The following is a 22,020-nucleotide window of genomic DNA, read 5'->3' on the forward strand; positions in this document are numbered from 1 at the left end:
TGAAAAAAATCTGTAACACTTTACAATAATGTTCTATTTATTAAACTATTTAACTACATTATTTAACATTTACTATTACTAAACTGCACTTCAACAACATTGTTCATTTCAACATTTAGGCTATAGCCTTCATTGTTGAAATCAAAAGTTGTACAGTATTTGTTAACATAGTTAATGCACTGTGAAGTAACATTACCAAACAATGAACAGCTGTGTTTTTATAAACTAAGATAAACAAAGATTAATAAATATAGTAACAAAAGTATTGCTCGTTCATGTTAGTTTATGTTAACAATTCCAACCATGTCCTAAATTTACAAACAAATAATTTAATAATTGAATTAATACTTTGATGTTTAAATCATTTAAAATGTGTGCTCACCCCATTTTTGTTTGTAAGAATTTTTTTTATTAGATTTCATATCGCAATATATATAGCAGAAAAATAAAATATTGCAATGTAATTTTTCCCAATATCTTGCAGCCCTGCTTCAGACCCTAAATGCAATAGTCCTGAGTGGAGTGCCCTCTACTGGAGTTCATGGGCACTCAGTTCATGTGGCTTCCAGATGCTCCTAACAGAGAACAGTCCAAATTTCAGGTAGGAGGTGGAGTGGAGGCGGAACAGGAGGAGGGATGGAGGCCAGGTCCATATGGAAGTGAATGGACTGGGGAGGGAGGTAGACCCATTAGAGCAGTGTTCCAAGCAGGAGCAAAGAGCCAAGGCGGGGCCGGAAGAGTAAGAAGCCAGGGCGGAGCTGAAGAGCACCAGTGAGGAGCTGATAAAGCAGAGAGCCAGCTTGAGACTGGCGAGGCAGGGCAGGGCAGGGCAGACAAGGCAGAAGCCCACCAGAGTGGAGCAGATGGAACTGCAACCCATCAGGCCAGGACAGGCAGAACTGGAGCCCACCAGGGTGGAGCAGAGGACCACCACAGAAGAGCAGATGAGACAGAAGACCACTAAAGTGGAGCAGAGGACCACCATAGCTGAGCAGATGAGACAGAAGCCCACCAGGGTGGAGCAGAGGACCACCATAGTGGAGTTGATGGCACAGGAGAGCAAGTCTGCTTAGGTAGGACTGAAACAGAGAACATAAACAAATTAATGGTGGCCTCTGTGGCCATGATAAGGTGGGTAGAAAGTTCACAAACGGCCTCCATAGACATGACAGGGCATGACGAAGTTTCACAGACAGCCTCCACAGCCATTACAGGACAGACAGAGAGTTTATGGACTATGGAAGCGTATGGGTAGCATTATTAAATTTGGGATGTAATATGCAAAATGACAATGCAATATGTAAAATGGCAATGCATTTCTGTATTTACATTTACATTTTCCAATACATTTGTGCAACGTTTGGTGCAAAATGAAAATGAAAATTAAATTACATAATTTTCATTTGCCATTTCCTACACCAGTTTTAAAATGTAAAATGAATATTAATTTTAAAGCTTTATAAGTTGCAAAATTAAAATGAAAATGTATTACAGAAATGATTAGATATGTTTAACATGTTAAAGCAAAAACTGTGGCAAAATGATCATTTAAATGCTATTTTTCTTAATTGCATTAACACTCACAGTCAAGACACTTACAATTGCATTTTCATTCGGTGTCACGCAATGAATGTAGCAAAACTCAATGTGCACATTGAAAATGCATTCCGAGCCGATCACGTGTCCCCGCCCTCGCGCCACGTCAATCATTGTGTGAACAAGGCGGGGCTTACAGAAGGTCAGAGACTCAAGTCTCAAGAAGAGGATTCAATCAAGTGAGACAACATGGACAAGACAGTTGTTCCGTGTATGTTTTGATCATTTCGGTTTATGGCTTCAATATTTCATTCGGACTTGTGGGCGGAGCTGAAACGCTGCTTTCATCTGATTGGTCGAATCGGAGCGGTTTTCATCTGACAGCCTTCAGCTCGGTCTTGTCATTCTTTCAGGCAAAATAAGAGTCAGTGCGAGTGAAGCACTGAAATGTCTGAAACTACGCTCACTGTTAATTAGCATAATATTTGAATCAGATGTAGCTGGGCACATAATTCGTGCTGCTGAGACCTGCAAATTATTTCTAGGTTGTAGTATTGTATGAATATTGTCCCACTGATAAATACAGTGCAAATAGTTCTGTCCCTTTGGATAACAGTGAAGTGGAAATTAAAATCAATAATAGACTGAACAATTTAATTCAAATGTTAATAATAACATTTACCACTCTCATCTTTTAAGTCATAAGGCACTAGGTGTGTGTGTGTGTGTGTGTGTGTGTGTGTGTGTGACATTAATAAATAATTGTAAAAATGAATATAGTTACATTTCTAAATAAAAATAGTAAAATTAGCTCTATGCTGCTCAGTGCTCCTGTAGCCTACCCCAGAGCGCCCTCTCGCGACTGTAGACGGTAATGTTTTCTCTTGGTCTTGAATAATTGTGACATATAGTCCATATATGACATATAGTCCATACATATAGACTTATATATGTTGTTTTCCTCGTCATGACGTATTTTTGGACTGATGCAACTTATACCGAAAAATACAGTTAACATTATTATTATTATTATTTATGAGAGTAATTGACACAGACTAGAACTTTAATGTTTCACCCAATTCAGCTCATATCTTTAGACTCGTCCGACTCGTGTTGCTGTATAACTGGCCAGACTTACCTTCCCAAAAAATCCTATTTAATTTTATTTCATAAATTTAACTATATTTATTTCCACTTTACTGTTATCCAAAGGGACAGAACTATTTGCACTGTTTTTATCAGTGGGACAATATTCATACAATACTACAACCTAGAAATAATTTGCAGGTCTCAGCAGCACGAATTATGTGCCCAGCTACATCTGATTCAAATATTATGCTAATTAACAGTGAGCGTAGTTTCAGACATTTCAGTGCTTCACTCGCACTGACTCTTATTTTGCCTGAAAGAATGACAAGACCGAGCTGAAGGCTGTCAGATGAAAACCGCTCCGATTCGACCAATCAGATGAAAGCAGCGTTTCAGCTCCGCCCACAAGTCCGAATGAAATATTGAAGCCATAAACCGAAATGATCAAAACATACACGGACCAACTGCCTTGTCCATGTTGTCTCACTTGATTGAATCCTCTTCTTGAGACTTGAGTCTCTGACCTTCTGTAAGCCCCGCCTTGTTCACACAATGATTGACGTGCCGCGAGGGCGGGGACACGTGATCGGCTCGGAATGCATTTTCAATGTGCACATTGAGTTTTGCTACATTCATTGCGTGACACCGAATGAAAATGTAATCGTAAGTGTCTTGACTGTGAGTGTTAATGCAATTAAGAAAAATAGCATTTAAATGATCATTTTGCCACAGTTTTTGCTTTAACATGTTAAACATATCTAATCATTTCTGTAATACATTTTCATTTTAATTTTGCAACTTATAAAGCGTTAAAATTAATATTCATTTTACATATTAAAACTGGTGTAGGAAATGGCAAATTAAAATTATGTAATTTAATTTTCATTTTCATTTTGCACCAAGCGTTGCACAAATGTATTGGAAAATGTAAATGTAAATACAGAAATGCATTGCCATTTTACATATTGCATTGTCATTTTGCTTATTACATCCCAAATTGAATAATGCTACCCATATGCTTCCATAATGGACGACCTTCATTCCTGAATAATAATAATAAATAAAAAAGTTTGGTCATAATGTTCTCATATTCTCTATAAGTGGCAGTCTGGGCCTGGGCACAGGTTAATTTTGAGGTTTGGTTTATATTATAATATAAAATATATGCTACATGTTAATATCTATGCACAATAATTAAGTAATGGTGATCTCGATTCAGATACATGCAAACTTATTCCTAAATGACAACAATTCCTCTGTCTAGTAAACCTTTGAAATGATGATCACAACTGTAAATTTAAACCTGCGTTCCCTCTGCAACTGATCCGAAGAGAGCACCATTAATGGATAAGGTAGACACAAAATGTGCAGAGCGGTGGCTCTTCAGGACCAGAATTGAAAATCACTTTCTGTTTATCTGTTTATCTAAAGAAAGATTTTTTTTTTCCCTTTCAAAATAAATTTTTCTTTCAACTTAATTTTCCATCAGCAGTTTCATCGTCATTATAGATGAGTTGGTCAAACAAGGCCTTCATACCCAATATCGATGGAGTCACTGTATAGTTGTGATTTTGTGTGTATGCACCATAATAAAGCTTCATTTTGTTTTACTTTTCAGACCAGCCATGTGGAACAATGTAGAGAAGTTGCAATTAGATTCTTAATTGTCTGCCTCTCTGAAAATCCTGAGGATCTAATCAAGCAACCATTAGGTGAGCATCTGAAATCGATCAACAACCAAGTTACTTTCCAAACCTAAATAAACAACTTATATAAAGGCATTTAATTAAATTCAGCCAACATAGATAGAAATAAAATGAATGGCTGTAAGTCACTTATTTTATATTAAAATATAAATGTCTATTTCAAAATCTTATTTTTGTGTTTTTTCATTGCAATGTATTTTTTTGCACTGATAAACAATCTGAAAAAATTACAAGTGGTGTTGTAAGTAAATACACATTTGCTTTGTTTTTTTGTTTTTTTGTGTGTTTTTTTTAAGGATATTTATGGTAATAAGGAGGAACTGGAACTTCTCACACTTAAGATCATCATGAAAGGTGGCTCAACAGATGATCCATTAAAGACTGGGATTGTGCTGGAAGGCATAGAGGTGATGACGGTGTTGGCAGGTGTTGCAAAGGCTTGTATTTTTCTGCTTGGCCTAATTTATGCAATTAATCTGAGTTACCCCATAGAGCTCAGATACTTATTAAATTTTTTTTAGAAGATTCTACTGGAGCTAGACAGTGGCTAACGTTATCCAAAGGTTTACTCTCTGAAGAACAAGCTTGTTTTGTTAAAATGAAAGGTATCGTTTGTGTTCTGAAAAATAACGAATTAAAATATGTTTGTCACAACTTGATTTCATTTTGGGGGGTATACTAGAACATGCTCTCATGCTTGGTGCAAAAAATGCATTATTTTTCACATAATTTACATTATTACAATAACTTTCTCCCCAGCCTGGCACAAACAGCTCGATTAGTTCTGGGTTTGATGAAGGCCCGCCTTCTGATAAATTAAATTTGTTGTGATTGGTTAGCTGTTCCAGCGCGTAGTGATTGGCGAACAGCTCAGATGGTACTGGCCGCCCCTTGCCAAAGCAGCAAGATCTGTCTTCTTCAGTATAGTTAAGATGGCATCAATATTGTCATATCAGTTTGAGCCGGATTCAGACCCTGAGAATATTAAATAAGAGGACCACACAGAACCTTTGCGGATATTGCAAGACATATTAGAGTGCCACTGTTGGGAACGTTACTTTAAAAAAGTAATTAGTTATAGTTACTCACTACTTGTTGCAAAAAGTAGTTAGTAGAGTTAGTAACTGAATTACTCTATAATAAAAGTAACTCATTACCAGGGAAGGTAACTATTTGCGTTACTGTAAAAAAAGAAAAAAAAAAAAAGTTGCTATATATCAAAGAATTTGTATTTTTTGAGCATTTTTCACAAGTCAGTTGAAATGAGAACAGACAGGTGTTCGTACATAACTTTTAATATTTATTGTGCATCAACAGACAGCAAGAGTTTTATCATGTACTTCAAGTATTATCTTTGTAAGAAAAGTGTTTTTGGCCACTAGCTTTGTAGATGCGTGTCTCACATTACGTGTACACATTACATGCACGTTCTTGCCTTTGACCACAGTGAATTTGAAGTAGTGTTTATTTCTTCACCTTGAAAATACCAACTTTTCATCAGATTGCTTCTGACTCGCCATCTCTGCTACTGCTGTGAATCTCTTTTAACTGTTGCATGTGTGTGTGTGTGGTGCCGCTGGCACGTGTGCTGGCATGTGTGTAAAAACACTGGCATAATCGCTTATCTCGTTATTAACCCACCTCCTCACTAGCTGTGTGAGCCAGGGGTGCGTTCGGATTACATAGTTTATTAAATCAATGCATAGTAACGCACCACATTTAATGTCCAGTAATGGTAACGCATGGTAACGACGGGAAAAGTTAGTTAGATTACCCCGTTACTGAAAAAATAACGTCATTACCTAACGCCGTTCTTTTAAACGGCATTATTCCAAACACTGCTTATGACTCCCCTCAAAACTTTACGCTACAGCAGCATTTCTTTGTCGTCTTCTTGTTTGATCCACTCAGCCTAGCGTTCGAACCATGACCTCACAACTCCCCACCAACCAACCATTTCCATAGGCGGGATTTATTTTAATAATAATCTAATATTAAAATATAATAAATAATCTAAATCTATATATAGATTTAGATTATTTTAATTTTAATCTAATAATCTAAAATAATCTAATAATCTAATAATAACTCCTTCTCTCTTGCTCTCAACGGAGGCGGTCGCATTTCTTTCCTCTCCTCCCTGCCTTTCCTTGCTTCGCTTGTTTTCTCTTGTCTTGTCTACTTGAGAGACTCTCTCTGCACTGCTCTCCTAAACTGGAATATGGATTTGATAAACTGGTCTCTCAACGCAATTGACACCATCTTCTCGACGAGAAGCCTGGGTTCGGGGGAACCTGACTGCCCTGCCGGAACGTTTGCAGCTGGCTACACGATGGACGCGTGGGCGAATTGGCGGGTCGTGTGTCTGGCGACTCTTTCCGTGGAGGACATTGAAGACATCTACTTACTCGGAACCATGATAACAGGTCTTCTGCTGATTGGATTAGGCTTTGCCCTGGGTTATCGGAAAATTAAGATGACGGGAACAGCCGTCCAAAGCCTCACAAGGCTGCCCGTCATGATTGAAGTAGTGGGCAGAGCGGTCAGCATTGAGACTGAGACTATTAACCGCAATATGGATAACATCATGAAGAAGCTCACGGATTTGGAAAAGAAATTGGAGAATTTGGAGGCCAATGGACAATGAAAAATCATAGTGACCGTGAAAAGAAATGCTGCTACTAGACCAAACAACTGGTATCTTATCTTCTTTTGGCTTTCTTTACCAGCCTCGGCTGGATGACAAAAATCTCCCAGGCGAGCAGGGCAGCTTGACTTCTCTTGCATTCCTTCACCCTCTCCCACAGACACCTGCTGATTGTTGACTCTATCTAGAACCTGACCAAGGACGTCTCCATGGCAACTTGCTGTGACGCTGTAAAATCTGCGGACTGAGGCATCTAGAGAGAGTCTCAACTCTCCAGGCCTACAAATACACAAACTCTTACTCATATACAGATATGCATTCACCCTCCCAACCCCCATCCCCCGCCTTCCCAGCTTTGTTCCACAAGTCTGGCAGGCGGGCCTGTGACTAGCGCTTTCAAGCTGCTGGGACCGGATGGCTGTTTGCCTGCGCTGGATTACCTCAACCACCCCAAGCTCCGTACCCAGTTGCAAAGTCGTGTGTCTATGGTGTATTGATTATGTGCTTTTTTGTGCTGAGGTGTTTTTCCTGTTCTCATACTGTGCTCCCATAAGGAGCATAGTCTGGGTGTTGGTTTTTTTCTCCTCACTTACCTAATGTTATGCTGTACTTATTTCTTCCTCAAATACCCTGTCTTCCTGTCCTGTCTACCCCACTGTCATATTGTATGTATGTATGTATGGACAGGTTGATGGCTAATTTCGCTGGTACTTGTGACTAGTGACAATAAAGGGCTACTACTACTACTACTACTACTACTAATGGGCCACTTTTTGACATCACAAAACCCAGAAAACAATGCTGTAGTTCAAACTTGCCGTTTTTTGTAGTTCTTGTAAAGGGATTTTTTTAAAATGAAATATCTCCCTTTGGAGTTAACTGAGATTTATAACTTTGTAGATCTTTTTTTTTTTTTTTTTTTGCCAAAAAATATACATTACACACTGACTAAAATTCAAAAAGTGAAAAAGCATAATAGGACCCCTTTAAGAATATCTGCTTGTTACGTCTGAAATCATGCTTAACCGCTTCTGGATCCTAACGCTCTGCTAGACGCACACAGTAGTGTAGCCAGAAAAGAGACTCTGGGTGTGCATATGAAAATCTGGGTGTGCCACATTTATTGTCAGATTATTGTGCAAAATTATGGGATAGTATTTTTGTTGCACTGCTTCCGTCCAACCATACTCCTAGTGGTAATTTGCAGGTGGTGTCAAATTGTAGTTAATTGTTAAATGTAATCGTTTTCTTCCAAATACGATAATTTTGAACTTCTGGTATGAAACTTGGACATTTCCAATCTGGCAACACAGTCTGTTGATGTTGGGCCCAGGGAGGGAGAAACATCCTCATCAGGTGTAGCATTAGGCCTTGTGTCCGGCTGTCCATCAAGCCAAGGTTTTTTGCCAAAAAAATAAAAATAAAAAAATAAGAAAGGAGCTCTGCGACATATTGCTAGCTAGCAATGTGCAATAAAAAATTATTTGTTTATATCATAGACTGCTGGGGTCACAGTCAACTGCTGTTTGCTGATTGGTTGGCAGTCCAAATGTCGGCAGATATATTTTAACAAAAATAATTTAAAATGTAAATTAAATTTGAACATTTTTAGCATTATTGCACCATATATTGGATTCTTATTTCTGTGCCCCTAAGAGTATGATTTAGAATTTTCAGTGACGTCACAGGACTGCCAGAGTCAAAGTGCTTTCGCGCGTTGGCTGGCACTGAGCCAGAGACCGACGCGCTCAGCGCTTGTCATATATCAGAATTAATATGCAGTGTTTTCAACCACATAATGTTTATTTTAGGTTTCATACATTTAAATATACATAATCACTCGTAAAAGAATACATTGGTAGTTTGTAAAATACACACTGATGTCTAATGGAAGCAGCAAAAACTATCTAATCAAATGTAATTTGCAGACGTGTTTTATTCATATATCAGATACACATAGCAGAACAATAAAGTTTACTTTATTCTTCGTCCAGTTCAACAGCCACTTACTTCTATGTATTTCGGGAGAAACTGGGGAATTCAAGTGCTGTACGTTAAATCCGGCTGACAGGACTCTGAACTGCAGCGCTCATCTCGTTATAGAACAAGATAATTTATAAAGGTTTTTAAACGAAGAATCGGAATATCAGATAGTTTACATGGTAAGCAAGTTTGTGTATACAGTGGGGCTCGAAAGTTTGGTACCCTTTGCAAAATCTGTGAAAATGCGAGTAATTTTCAAAAAAGAAGAGAGATCATACTAAATGAATGTTATATTTTATTTAGTACTGTCCTGAGTAAGATATTGTACATAAAAGATATTAACATTTAGTCCACAAGACAAAAAAAATTGCTGAAATTATTAAAATAACCCCACTCAAAAGTTTGGGAACCCTTGGTTCTTAATACTGTGTTCTGTTACCTGATGATCCTCGACTGTCTTTCTGTTTTGTGATGGTTGTGCATGAGTCCCTTGTTTGTTCTGAACAGATAAACTGAGCAGCGTTCTTCAGAAAAATCTTTAAGGTCCTGCAGATTCTTCAGTTTTCCAGCATCTTTGCATATTTGAACCCTTTCCAGCAGTGACTTTATGATTTTGAGATGCATCTTATCACACTGAGGACAATTGAGGGACTAAACACAACTATTAAAAAAGATTAAAACATTCACTGATGCTCCAGAAGGAAACAAGATGCATTAAGAGCTGGGGGTGAAACGGTGAACACGGTGAAGACATTAGCCCAAGTTTAGTAAACATTTTTTACTGAGACTATAAAAATAATTCTGCATCTATTTTTAGGTGTGCCAGCTGCCAGTGTGGGTGGCACAGGCACACCCTGGCACACCCGTGGCTACGCCACTGGACGCAGAAAACAACAAACTGTGTGCATATACACACTCATGATGACATGTAATACTGAAAAATTATATCCCTAACCTTTTTCTCCATACTGAAATCTCAGATAGCCTGACAGTGATTCAGCTAAAATATTAGTGTCTAAGACGGTGTGAGTATGGAGACTGTAGTGTGCACAGCAAAGTTTTAAACGCTAAACTTAAATATGTAATATTAATTAAAAAGTGCTCATAAATGCTGCTGAGATAGTATTCTCAAGTGAAATTAGTAGAGGCTTGGACCCGGAAACAGCATTCCTTACGTCTTGACTTAACAAGAGGATTCTCCCAAGCCATCAAACTGACCAAGAACACCATTCCAGAGCTGGAAGCTATGGCAGACTATTTTTTCTCAATGTATTGACTTGCATGGTTCAATTGTTCATATACATTTACATTTATTCATTTAGCAGACGCTTTTATCCAAAGCGACTTACAAATGAGAACAATACAAGCAATCAGATCAACAATAGAACAGCAACAGTATACAAGTGCAATGACAAGTCTCAGTTAGTCTAGTATAAAACGCATAGCCAGGATTGTTTTTTTTAATGAAAGACAAGAAAAGAAAGAAAAATGTTAGTATTAGTTAGTTAAGTGCTGACGAAAAATATGAGTATTTAGATGTTTCTTGAAAATGATTAAAGACTAATTTGTACAAATTGAGATCGGGAGGTCATTCCACAAGCTGGGAAAAGTCCAGGAAAAGGTCAGTGAGAGTGATTTTGAACCAGTTTAGCCAGTGTAACCTGATGAGGAGAGGAGTAACGTGAGCTTCGTTTGTCTCATTGAAGACAACCCTCACTACTGCATTCTGGATCAGTTGCAGAGGCTTGATAGCACATGCCAGAAGGCTTGCTCTGAAAGGAAGGTTCTAATCTTCCTAATGTTGTATAAGGCAAACCTGCAGGACCGGTTCATTGTAGCAATATGGTCTGTGAAGCTTAACTGATGATCCATCACTGGACACATACAATTTAGCTTTTCCTGGTCTGGCTCCCAAAAGGGAGGAGGGCAGAAGGCCTGCAGTACGATAGGTTGTGGTGTAACAGAGGGAACCTTCGGAACATAACCCACTCAAGGTATAAGAATGCTTTGGCCATACCAGGGTCAAAGTCTAGGTAAGTAGGGGCCACCAAAAGGGCCTGAAGATCTCCAACTCTCTTTGGCGAGGTGATTGCCAGTAACAGGGCAGTTTTAAGCGTCAGATGTCTATCTGAGATGTCTTGTATTGGCTTGAATGGAGCTTTACAAAGAGCCTCTAAAACCACAAACAAATCCCAGGGGGGAACACGGGATCGTACAGGAAGTCTCAGCCTCAGCGCATCGCGGAGGAAACGTGTAACTAGGGGGTGTCTACCCACTGACTGATCATTGAAAGGGACATGGTAAGCAGCTATGGCCGCCACGTACACTTTTAAAGTGAAGTGAAGAGTTTCCACCTCAGGGCGTACAGTTTCCTCGTAGAGGGAGCTCTGGATTGGAGGAGGGTCTCAACAACCTTGGTTGAGAGACCGGATTCTATGAGTTGTGCCCCCTCAGGGGCCACACCCACAGTTTCCACAGCTCCAGGTGAGGGTGAATTATCGTGCCCTGTGCCTGTGAGAGTTGGTGTGTCCTGATCGGTATCTCCCACGGAGAGCCGTCGAGGAACGAGACTAGATCTGCGAACCACACTCGGCCCGGCCAGAATGGGGCTACTAATAACAGACGGACCCCGTCCCGGCGTACCCTCGCCAGAACTCCCGGGAGCAGAGCGATAGGGGGAAATGCATACAGATGAATCCTCGGCCAGGTCTGTACCATAGCGTCCAGTCCCAGAGGAGCTAGATGAACTAGAGAACCAGAGGGGACATTGCGATGTCTCCTGAGTCACAAAGAGGTCCACCTGGGCTGTGCCAAACACTCTCCATATCTGCTTCACCACCTCGGGGTGAAGTTTCCATTTCCTGGGCCTCAGCCCCTGCCTCAACAGTATGTCTGCTCCCACATTCAATCTCCCAGGAATATACACTGCTCTGAGCGAGAGGAGTTTGCCCTGGGACCACAGAAGGATCTGGTGTGCCAGCTTGTACAAGGGGCGTGAATGCAGACCCCCCTGGTTATTGATATAAGAGACCACTGATGTGTTGTCGGTGTGCACCAACACATGGGGACCTCTCAGGTCTGGGAGGAAATGTTTCAATGCTCGATAGACTGCTAACATCTCTAGGCAATTGATGTGCCATGTCAGATGGCGACCATTTCGTGAACATGCGGGGTGAGAGTGCGAGGCCGAAGGGAAGTACTCGATATTGATAAGCTTTGCCCCCGAAAGTGGACCTCAGAAACTTCCTGTGTTGTGGAAGGATGGATATGTGGATGTATGCGTCTTTGAGGTCTATTGTGACAAACCAGTCCTCAGATCTGATTTGAGCTACAACCTGCATTTTGAACTTTAGTGGCATAACTGAGCGGTTCAGGTGACGTAAGTCTAAGATCAGACGCAACCCCCCATCCTTCTTTGGGACTATGAAATACCGGCTGTAAAATCTGGATTCCCTGTCTAGAGGAGGGACCACCTCTATGGCCTCCTTCCTTAATAGGGTATTCACTTCTTGTTCCATAACCAGAGCCTGGTGGGGGCCGACTACTGTCTTGTGTAACCCCGCTGAACTTCGGTGGTGGATGACCGGACTGAATGCAGTAGCATTTTTGTATTGTACGCAGGACCCAATGAGATACATTTGGCAGTAATTTCCACGCTGCTAAATAATCTACTAAGGGAATCAGTATCTCGAGACTGACCTCTGGTGTAAGAGGCCCCCAAAGGGGCGGCGAGCTTCCCAGGTCCGCTACGTTCGCAGGCGGAAATAACTGGGAGCAGCGATCGCTGGAGGCCGCTGCGCCCTGAAACTCTGGCAGGGTTGGCAGACCGACTTCCTGAGGGCACTGAGGTGAGCCGGGCACCGTATAATGAGATGGGCCGTGCTCTACCCCAGTAGGGGCTGCCCTCTGGATCCCTAAGCCACTGGCGTCAGGATCTCTTTGTCGAGGACTTCCGGGCCTCGATAACTGTTCTTAAATCAGCTTGGATTTGGAAGTCCCCGACTCAGAGCATCGCTGAGGCCCTCGGTCCTGGCATGGGGGAACACGAGTGGCGACACTCTGTTTTTGAGTTCTTCAATATCTTCAGACTTGATCCCCTCGTCGATATCTCCCAGCAGGTCGGCCTGATATGCTTGTAGGACTGCCATGGTGTGAAGGCAAGCCCCAGCCTGACCTGCTGCCACAAAACCTTTGCCCACCAGCGACGATGTAACTCTAAGAGGCTTGGTGGGCAACGTCGGAGCCTTTAGAGACGATGCCGACCTGGGCGACAGATAGCCTGAGTGTCTGTTCGACCCGTGGCACTGCTCTATAACCATTCGAGTTTTTAATTTATGGACTGTGCAAGTAACCACCTCCAAGAGCTCCTCATATTGGGGTGACAGGGGTGGCGAATCCCCAGCCACAGTCTCCACATCGACCTCCTCAGAGGAAGGGAGGTGAAGAGCTGATCCCTCACCCTGGGGGGAAGAAACCGACGAGCGTGCTTCCGAACCCAGGGTTTGGGCACCGGATGTGGCAGATGAGGAAGGAGATAAGGACTGGCCCGTCTCCATTCCCTCTGATAGATCCACCTGCAAACCCCACAAGTGCAGCAGCCGTTCTGCCTCGGCAGAAGTGGGGCCAGCACCACGGGGAACGCTGGTGAAGGCTCCCTCCTCAAAGAGAGCCCTCCGGGATCGAAGCGTCCACATTGGCAATCGTTCACAATGCAGACAGTTGGCCCCCTTGAGAGCCGACTCAGCGTGCTTCGATCCCAGGCAAGCCACGCACAAATTGTGTGTACCCCCTACCGTGATGTAGCGAGGGCAGGGAGGAACACAAAATCTGTAACGTGGCTTGGATTCGCCCCTCACATGCTTGGTCTTTGCCTTTACTTTTGGCATATTGAGCTGTTCTAGCAATATTTTAATGCTTTTAGAGACATACAACAATAAATAGGACCAATAGGACAGACTTTTGACATGTACACACAGATTGCTTGCTGACAGACGCGAAACTGAAGCCAGCTGCACGGCACGTGCTTTTATAGCTTCCTGGCCGCTATGTCACCTCGCCCGTGACGTCACGCCCTTCCGTTGGACAGATTACACACGATATTCAGAGTCAGTCTCGTCAGGGACGTTCCCCAAAGCGCTCGACGCAGCTCGAGTTCCTGAAAAGGAACTTTAGTTATTTGTAAAGAACCTGTTTTTGAACTGTAAATCATGATTATTATTTTTTTTTACAGTCATTTTATAGTACCAGTCATGTTACCGGAGACATTGCCCTACCCTGCTCATACAGTATTCATTTTATTTGTGCAGGTATTAAAAACCTTAAATTTTATTTAAAAAATACTGCAGATACCCTGTAAAAAATTTTTTTTATTATTGATATAGTTAGATACTGTATGTTGGTTATGTTGGGCAATATTATATGCAATAATATTGCATAATAATAATAATACAGGTGGTTTGTAATTTTCCCCCTTACTAAGCATTTCAAGAATTTTTAAAATCCTGTGAATGCACTTAAAAAAATGCAGAAACGAATCGTTAATCAATCAAATCGAATTTAATTGTGAACTGAATTGAATTTAATCGTTCTTAGTTTGCAAAAATCATTCTTGAATTGAATAGAAACTGAATGAGTGGTGAATCAAAATGATTCGAATGTCTACCAAAGATCCACAGCCCTACATAGATGTCTTTAAAATGCTTTATTGATGCAAAAACACAGAGAATAATAGGAAATATTTTTAAAATATCAGTAATGGGAAAATAAGTAAGCAAAGGTTACAAAGATGAATGTACTCTGTATGGCTACATCTCAGGCATAAAAGAGGGATTCAAGATGCAAGTCACAGCATCATTAGCTTTCCATAAGTGCTCTTGAAATCGAAGTTGTCTGAGTTATTGAGAGCTAATTCAAGCCGCGGCAGGTCTTTAACCAGAACACCATTTCTTGAGCTGAAAATATCAGCCAGGTGGGCAGCCATTGGAGAAGGTTTGTGAGCATTACACTGTGGGCCCTGCAGACTGGGTGCACATTTCACTTCATAGGTAAAAAAGAAGGTGCCATATTTAAAAACACAAGTATCAGTCACAAGCTCATTTCTAAGATCAAAAGAGCATGAACCAAGGAGATCGCTGTTCCAGTAATTGTCTGCATCAAATACTTTAAACTGTAGTTTATTGGCCATTCTGATCTTAATAGGACTAAAGTCAAATGTTTCTGACCAACGTGGATTATCATTATTATTAATGGTCTTAGTGCGCTTGGTTTGTTTGTCGTATGTAACAGTTACAGTGCCATCTGTTTGTGTAAATTTATCTCCATACAGACCTTTGGCTCTGAGATTGTAGACTTTCAGGGTGGCAAGTCCTTTTGCAGGTGGACAACAGTTAGACGTTATAATTTGACTACTTTCACAAACACAAGCACATCGGTCTCTTGCACTGCACTTCCTGCCAATCTTGCAAGGCTCAGAGCAAACCTTCATGAGGGCATTTTGAATGATGTATTCTTCCACAGCTTTCTTCAGTCCTTTCCTTGCAGGATGTTTGTTACTCAGTAAGAAATGAAGGGGTTTAAGAGAGTAATGCACAATGTCAGGGACACTCTTCAAAGACTCAAGCCATTTTTTAAGGGAATCTGGGTGTGATGTACCAGAAAAAAGTAGATCTTCTCCATTGATGTTTCCTCCAATAATCTCTGTCTGACGCTCACTGAACATGGAGCTGAACTTTTCATTTGTGCCCATCTTCTTCTTTTTTTCTTTACAAAAATGTGCTTCTGCCTTCACAGTTACTACACTGTAGGAACCAGAGGCTTCCACATCCAAACAATCCTTCACCGCAGTATCTGTAAGTCCACTCAATGCAGCCTGACAGGATTTGATGGCGGTTATGGCTTTCATTTGCCCTCCTAACTTAACACTTGTGGTATAGTGAGTGCCATATGTGCTGATCAGGTTGCGGTAGGCGTCTGGATCGTAGGATGCAGGGAGTGATTTGATTGCTTCAAGAAACTCTTCATGAAGAGGAGGCTTTGCAGCTACACGATAACTGTAAAGAGACAGTAAACACATTTCAGTTTTGTGTAATAAAAGAAATAGTTTGCAATTAATAATTTTATTTCTTTGCATAGTCATTATCTTTTTAACATCATGAATGAAGGAATAAAAGAATCTCCAGCTCTCTCACCTGTAAAAATTGCACCCAACTTCATGTTTGGTGAAACTGTATTTGTCTTCTTTTGATTTTGTCATTGCAAATTTTGCTTCCCTTGAATGAGTGCTTCCAACTGCAGCTCCAACAGCCTTGACGTCTATACCAACTTTCCAGCTGACTGAGAGTGCTGACGATGAATCATTGACCAGTGCTTCACTTGATTCAAAGATCTGACTGGAGACTTTCATTGAACACTTTGGCAAGGTCCTCCAGTGTACAACTGCTACTGGTAGCTTCTGTTTAATTCCATTCATGTACCTGTTTTTGCGTAATTTGCAAGTGCCATTCCCCAAATCCCATATTTCTGTGTTGATCACATAAGAACCTTTTCGCTCCATGGTCACAACATCAAATCCTTCTCCAGCAAGATTGTATCCTGGAACAAAGGGAGCATCCTTACACTCTTTTGATGCACGTAATTCATCCTCTCCAGAAATGGTCATAAGACGTAATGCCAAGAAAACTAGATAAATCTGGAACTTCCCCATGATCTGTAGTGAGATAAGAAAAAGTAAATATTTCTGTCAGTTCATTATTGGTGTAAATTTAACATCATTCAAAAAGTTTTCTAGATTTGAAACAATAAAGTCTTAAAAAATTACAGCATTGTTATTCTAAACATTTAACAAAAGGTTTTAAAAGCAAAATATTGTATAAATATGTTGTTACTCTAACCTGTCTTTTCATATGATGACTGTGGTTGTGGGTGTGAAAGGTTTATAGAGCAAATGATATGTCATCACGTGGCTATGACAAATCTTTAACACATGGAGTGGTCCAAAGATGGGCAATTCTATAAATAATGTTTTGTGAAAAGCGAAGAACATGCCTTGAATGTTTTAGTTAGCTCTCCAAAAGCATGATACTGTTACAGAGCAGCAGAACCGTTATACTAAAGAGTGGAAGATTCTAGCATTTATAAAAAGATACTCTGGTTTCAGTTTGAAAGGTACACGTGAATGGGGGTAGATACAAAGTATCTGTGAATTTACTATTCTTTTACATAAGCATTAAATAAATGATTAACATTTTTATCTTTGAAAGTACCACTGACTGAGATTGCTTGAAAACATTAAATGAAACTACTGGCAGTAACAAAGAGTCTTGTCCCTTGTCCACAATAAATCTTTTTAGGCCAACATTTTGCTGACCACCATCAGTGAAAACTGGGGTCCTGAAGGTTTGACAATATTGCACAAGCAGCTGGGTATCTTACAATCCTGAGAAGGTTGCAGCAGGCAGGAATGAAAGTTCAAACATTGTCCAGTTTGTTACTTCAGTGTAAAGAGCAGCACTCCTGACATTGCTCGATTTCTCCAGTGATGAGGAAGTTACCTGGTTGCACAAGGTTGTTGACTTCAGGCTCAGCTTGCCTGATATAGATGATATTACATTTAAAGCTGCTATTATATATATATATATATATATATATATATATATATATATATATATATATATATATATATATATATATATATATATATAATAGCCGGAACAGTTTCAGTATTAATTCTGTCACAAAGAAAATTATAACTTAATAAAATAAATAAATGAACACACACACACACACACACACATTACTTTATGTGTCCAGAGGAACATTCTTCTGATCTAATTATGAAGGCAGCATAGATGTATCCTTTGCTGCCTTGTATCAGGGGCAAACCTGAGTTTAAACAGGTGTTAACACAAACAGGAAGTGAAACCAAGAGTGAGAGAGAGAAAGAGAGAGATAGGAGTGGTTTGAAAGTTACACTTTACATGCACACCTATCTAAGTGTCAGTTAGATTCTGACAGCTAGCTGTTGAGGTAAAGGGCTTAGCTTAGCATGTATGGCAGCTAAAAGAGTTAGCTTTGGCTACACACTGTCTGTGAAGTGAGTGCTGTCATCAGATTAACTTAATTGATTCATGCTAGCATATTATCACTGTTAAAACATTCAAAATCACATTAGCTTAAAGTTTGCCATTTTGTTCATACAGACAAATAAGTTTTTATAATTATGCCAGATTATGATTACAGTAAAAACCCCAAAAATACATGTAAACTCTTAAAAATAGAAGACTTGCAATTATTTTTTGTCAATTATCATTTATTTCAAAAACTATATGTGCAACACATTTTTTTACATGTATGTATGTGTGTGTATAAGCATGCTTATTGAGTACTAATATATACTACTTTAATAATTTCTTTTCAGTGTCTGTGTTTCTGTGAGCCTATTCTACATTCCGGCTCTACTGTTGGAATTATCAGTAATTGTTATTTTGTTTTAATGCTGCAAGTTGTTCAAAGTTGTTAGTTAGATTTGCTTCATTCTGGTTGGCGCCAGGATCTGGGAAAGGTTTCCAGTCATCCATGTTGTTAGGCCTCCTTGTAGAATTTGGCATATTGTATCATTTCAATGCTATTCTGATTGAACCTTAAATTGTTTGATTCGCTCAGATATTATACAGTGTGGAGCATGGCTTTTGAATCCCGGCATTACTTTTTAGTTCAGTGTTAAGGTTTGGACATTAATCTCCATGTTTTGTCTTTCATTGTGAGTTCACAGGTTGAGTGTTCTTTCCCTCACTGCATACTTGTCTCATGGTTTTATTGAATACATTTTTCATTTGTCAGGCAATCTTGTGTGTTCATGTTCTGTCCAGCAAAGACTTGTGTGGTTTACACTGACTGACTGCATGTTTCTTGTTGCCCTGTTTTTTTGTGAACACATGGCTTGTGAGGGTTCTTATTCGCTGCATGTTCTCATGTCATCTTGTTTTGTGTGAATGCATAGCTCATGGAGGCCACATGCTTTACAGCCTATTGTCTTAACTCTACCCTTCTTAAGTAATATGATTATTGGTTAATTTTCCCCACTTGCTTTCCCTTCTTACCTTACTGATTACCTTTCTTATTTTTTCCCTTTTGTTTAACAAGCACCAAAAGAAACAGGAAAAAAAGGAGATGAGCAGATAGCACAAAAACAGCAACTGACCCACAGCCACTCAACAACAATGGAAATAAATGATATCTCACCAGAATTCACCTAAACAACTCCAAAAAATAATATCCATTTTAAATTTAAGTTTGGCTTAATTTCTTTCATATGGTATGTGTTGTTAAAGTTGGTAAAGTATGTTTAAAGTCAGCATTATGGTGATTAGTGGCAAGATGGTAAGATGGTGGCAAGGGTTCTTGAGCAACAAAAGGCCATCACTGAAGTTATACCTTCTGACAAAAACAACAGGCACCTGATCCCAGCATGGCATGATATGGACATCCTTGATTCAATGCATGCGTCCTTAACTCCTCTTCTGGAATTCACAGACTCCCTTTCTGGGGAGTTATATGTGACTGTCTCATACGTGAAGTTTGACAACGGCATATGGTCTGTCTTGGAACTCTCAATTGCCTATCCACAATCTGTGCAATCTAATCCTTTCTTCCGTAGAATCTAACTCCTCTGCTTCAGTCATCTATCTCTTTCTTCTTGAGCATTCATACAAGCCTTTATCTATTACAACTGTTTGGGCTAAGGATCTTAATGAGGATGTGCAAGTTTTATTTTCAGATCAGTTATTGGGAATGTTTTTTTGGGAGTGCCCCTCTCTCTTTTTTGTTGGGTACTGAGATTTTTGTGACTCCACTATATTTTTTTATGAATGACTTTTGGGACCTCACCTTGTCAATACAACAAAGATGTTTACTGTTAGCTAATCACAGCAGCAAAAAAGTTGCTAGTCAACTATTTGGAATCCTCCAAAACACCTCCAAAGGTTTCCTGAGCCTTCAAAATGGTCTCTCAGTTTGGTTCACTAGGCTACACAATCATGGGAAAGACTGATCTGACAGTTGTCCAGAAGACAATCATTGACACACTTCAGTCAATCAATCAATCACCTTTATTTATATAGTGCTTTAAACAAAATACATTGCGCCAAAGCACTGAACAACATTCATTTGGAAAACAGTGTCTCAATAATGCAAAATGATAGTTAAAGGCAGTTCATCATTGAATTCAGTTATGTAATCTCTGTTCAGTTGAAATAGTGTCTGTTTTAATTTGCAATCAAGTCAATGATATCGCTGTAGATGAAGTGACCCCAACTAAGCAAGCCAGAGGCGACAGCGGCAAGGAACCGAAACTCCATCGGTGACAGAATGGAGAAAAAAACCTTGGGAGAAACCAGGCTCAGTTGGGGGGCCAGTTCTCCTCTGACCAGACGAAACCAGTAGTTCAATTCCAGGCTGCAGCAAAGTCAGATTGTGCAGAAGAATCATCTGTTTCCTGTGGTCTTGTCCTGGTGCTCCTCTGAGACAAGGTCTTTACAGGGGATCTGTATCTGGGGCTCTAGTTGTCCTGGTCTCCGCTGTCTTTCAGGGCAGTAGAGGTCCTTTCTAGGTGCTGATCCACCATCTGGTCTGGATACGTACTGGATCCGGGTGACTGCAGTGACCCTCTGATCTGGACACAGACTGGATCTGGTGGCCACGGTGACCTCGGAACAAGAGAGAAACAGACAAATATTAGCGTAGATGCCATTCTTCTAATGATGTAGAAAGTACGGTGTTATGTGAAGTGTTCCGGTTCCAGTTTACCTAATTAATGCAGCCTAAAAATCCTTTAACGGATTTGGATATTAAAAGCATATTAGTATGTTATGTGTATGCCAGGTTAAAGAGATGGGTCTTTAATCTAGATTTAAACTGCAAGAGTGTGTCTGCCTCCCGAACAATGTTAGGTAGGTTATTCCAGAGTTTAGGCGCCAAATAGGAAAAGGATCTGCCGCCCGCAGTTGATTTTGATATTCTAGGTATTATCAAATTGCCTGAGTTTTGAGAACGTAGCGGACGTAGAGGAGTATAATGTAAAAGGAGCTCATTCAAATACTGAGGTGCTAAACCATTCAGGGCTTTATAAGTAATAAGCAATATTTTAAAATCTATACGATGTTTGATAGGGAGCCAGTGCAGTGTGGACAGGACCGGGCTAATATGGTCATACTTCCTGGTTCTAGTAAGAACTCTTGCTGCTGCATTTTGGACTAGCTGTAGTTTGTTTACCAAGCGTGCAGAACAACCACCCAATAAAGCATTACAATAGTCTAACCTTGAAGTCATAAATGCATGGATTAACATTTCTGCATTTGACATTGAGAGCATAGGCCGTAATTTAGATATATTTTTGAGATGGAAAAATGCAGTTTTACAAATGCTAGAAACGTGGCTTTCTAAGGAAAGATTGCGATCAAGTAGCACACCTAGGTTCCTAACTGATGACGAGGAATTGACAGAGCAACCATCAAGTCTTAGACAGTGTTCTAGGTTATTACAAGTAGAGTTTTTAGGCCCTATGATTAACACCTCTGTTTTTTCTGAATTTAGCAGTAAGGAATTACTCGTCATCCAATTTTTTATATCAGCTATGCATTCCATTAGTTTTTCAAATTGGTGTGTTTCACCGGGCTGCGAGGAAATATAGAGCTGCGTATCATCAGCATAACAGTGAAAGCTAACACCATGTTTCCTGATGATATCTCCCAAGGGTAACATATAAAGCGTGAAGAGTAGCGGCCCTAGAACTGAGCCTTGAGGTACTCCATACTGCACTTGTGATCGATATGATACATCTTCATTCACTGCTACGAACTGATGGCGGCCATATAAGTACGATTTAAACCATGCTAATGCACTTCCACTGATGCCAACAAAGTGTTCAAGTCTATGCAAAAGAATGTTGTGGTCAATTGTGTCAAACGCAGCACTAAGATCCAATAAAACTAATAGAGAGATACAACAACGATCAGATGATAAGAGCAGATCATTTGTAACTCTAAGGAGAGCAGTTTCAGTACT

At 40.1% G+C, this 22,020-nt stretch overlaps 1 protein-coding gene across 1 annotated transcript; it reads right to left on the reverse strand.

Moving 5' to 3' along the window:
• Positions 1–14,647: 14,647 nt before the first annotated feature.
• On the reverse strand, positions 14,648–16,688 carry LOC127935578 (perforin-1-like). Its single transcript, XM_052533580.1, has 2 exons — positions 16,149–16,688; positions 14,648–16,010 (listed from the first exon to the last, which is right to left on the reverse strand). Exons 1-2 carry the CDS (start codon positions 16,661–16,663, stop codon positions 14,804–14,806), a joined length of 1,722 nt encoding a protein of 573 aa, XP_052389540.1. The 5' UTR covers positions 16,664–16,688; the 3' UTR covers positions 14,648–14,803.
• Positions 16,689–22,020: the final 5,332 nt, after the last annotated feature.

Source organism: Carassius gibelio, chromosome A19 (genome assembly GCF_023724105.1).
Source record: "Carassius gibelio isolate Cgi1373 ecotype wild population from Czech Republic chromosome A19, carGib1.2-hapl.c, whole genome shotgun sequence".
Lineage (NCBI taxonomy): Eukaryota > Metazoa > Chordata > Actinopteri > Cypriniformes > Cyprinidae > Carassius > Carassius gibelio.

Bases quoted from the DNA above. Each gene is read 5' to 3' on its own strand.
- LOC127935578 (XM_052533580.1), bottom strand. From the start codon at position 16,663: ATGGGGAAGTTCCAGATTTATCTAGTTTTCTTGGCATTACGTCTTATG. The intron at 16,011-16,148 runs GTGAGAGAGCTG...GTCTCTTTACAG, and splicing joins GTTGGGTGCAATTTTTACAG to TTATCGTGTAGCTGCAAAGC.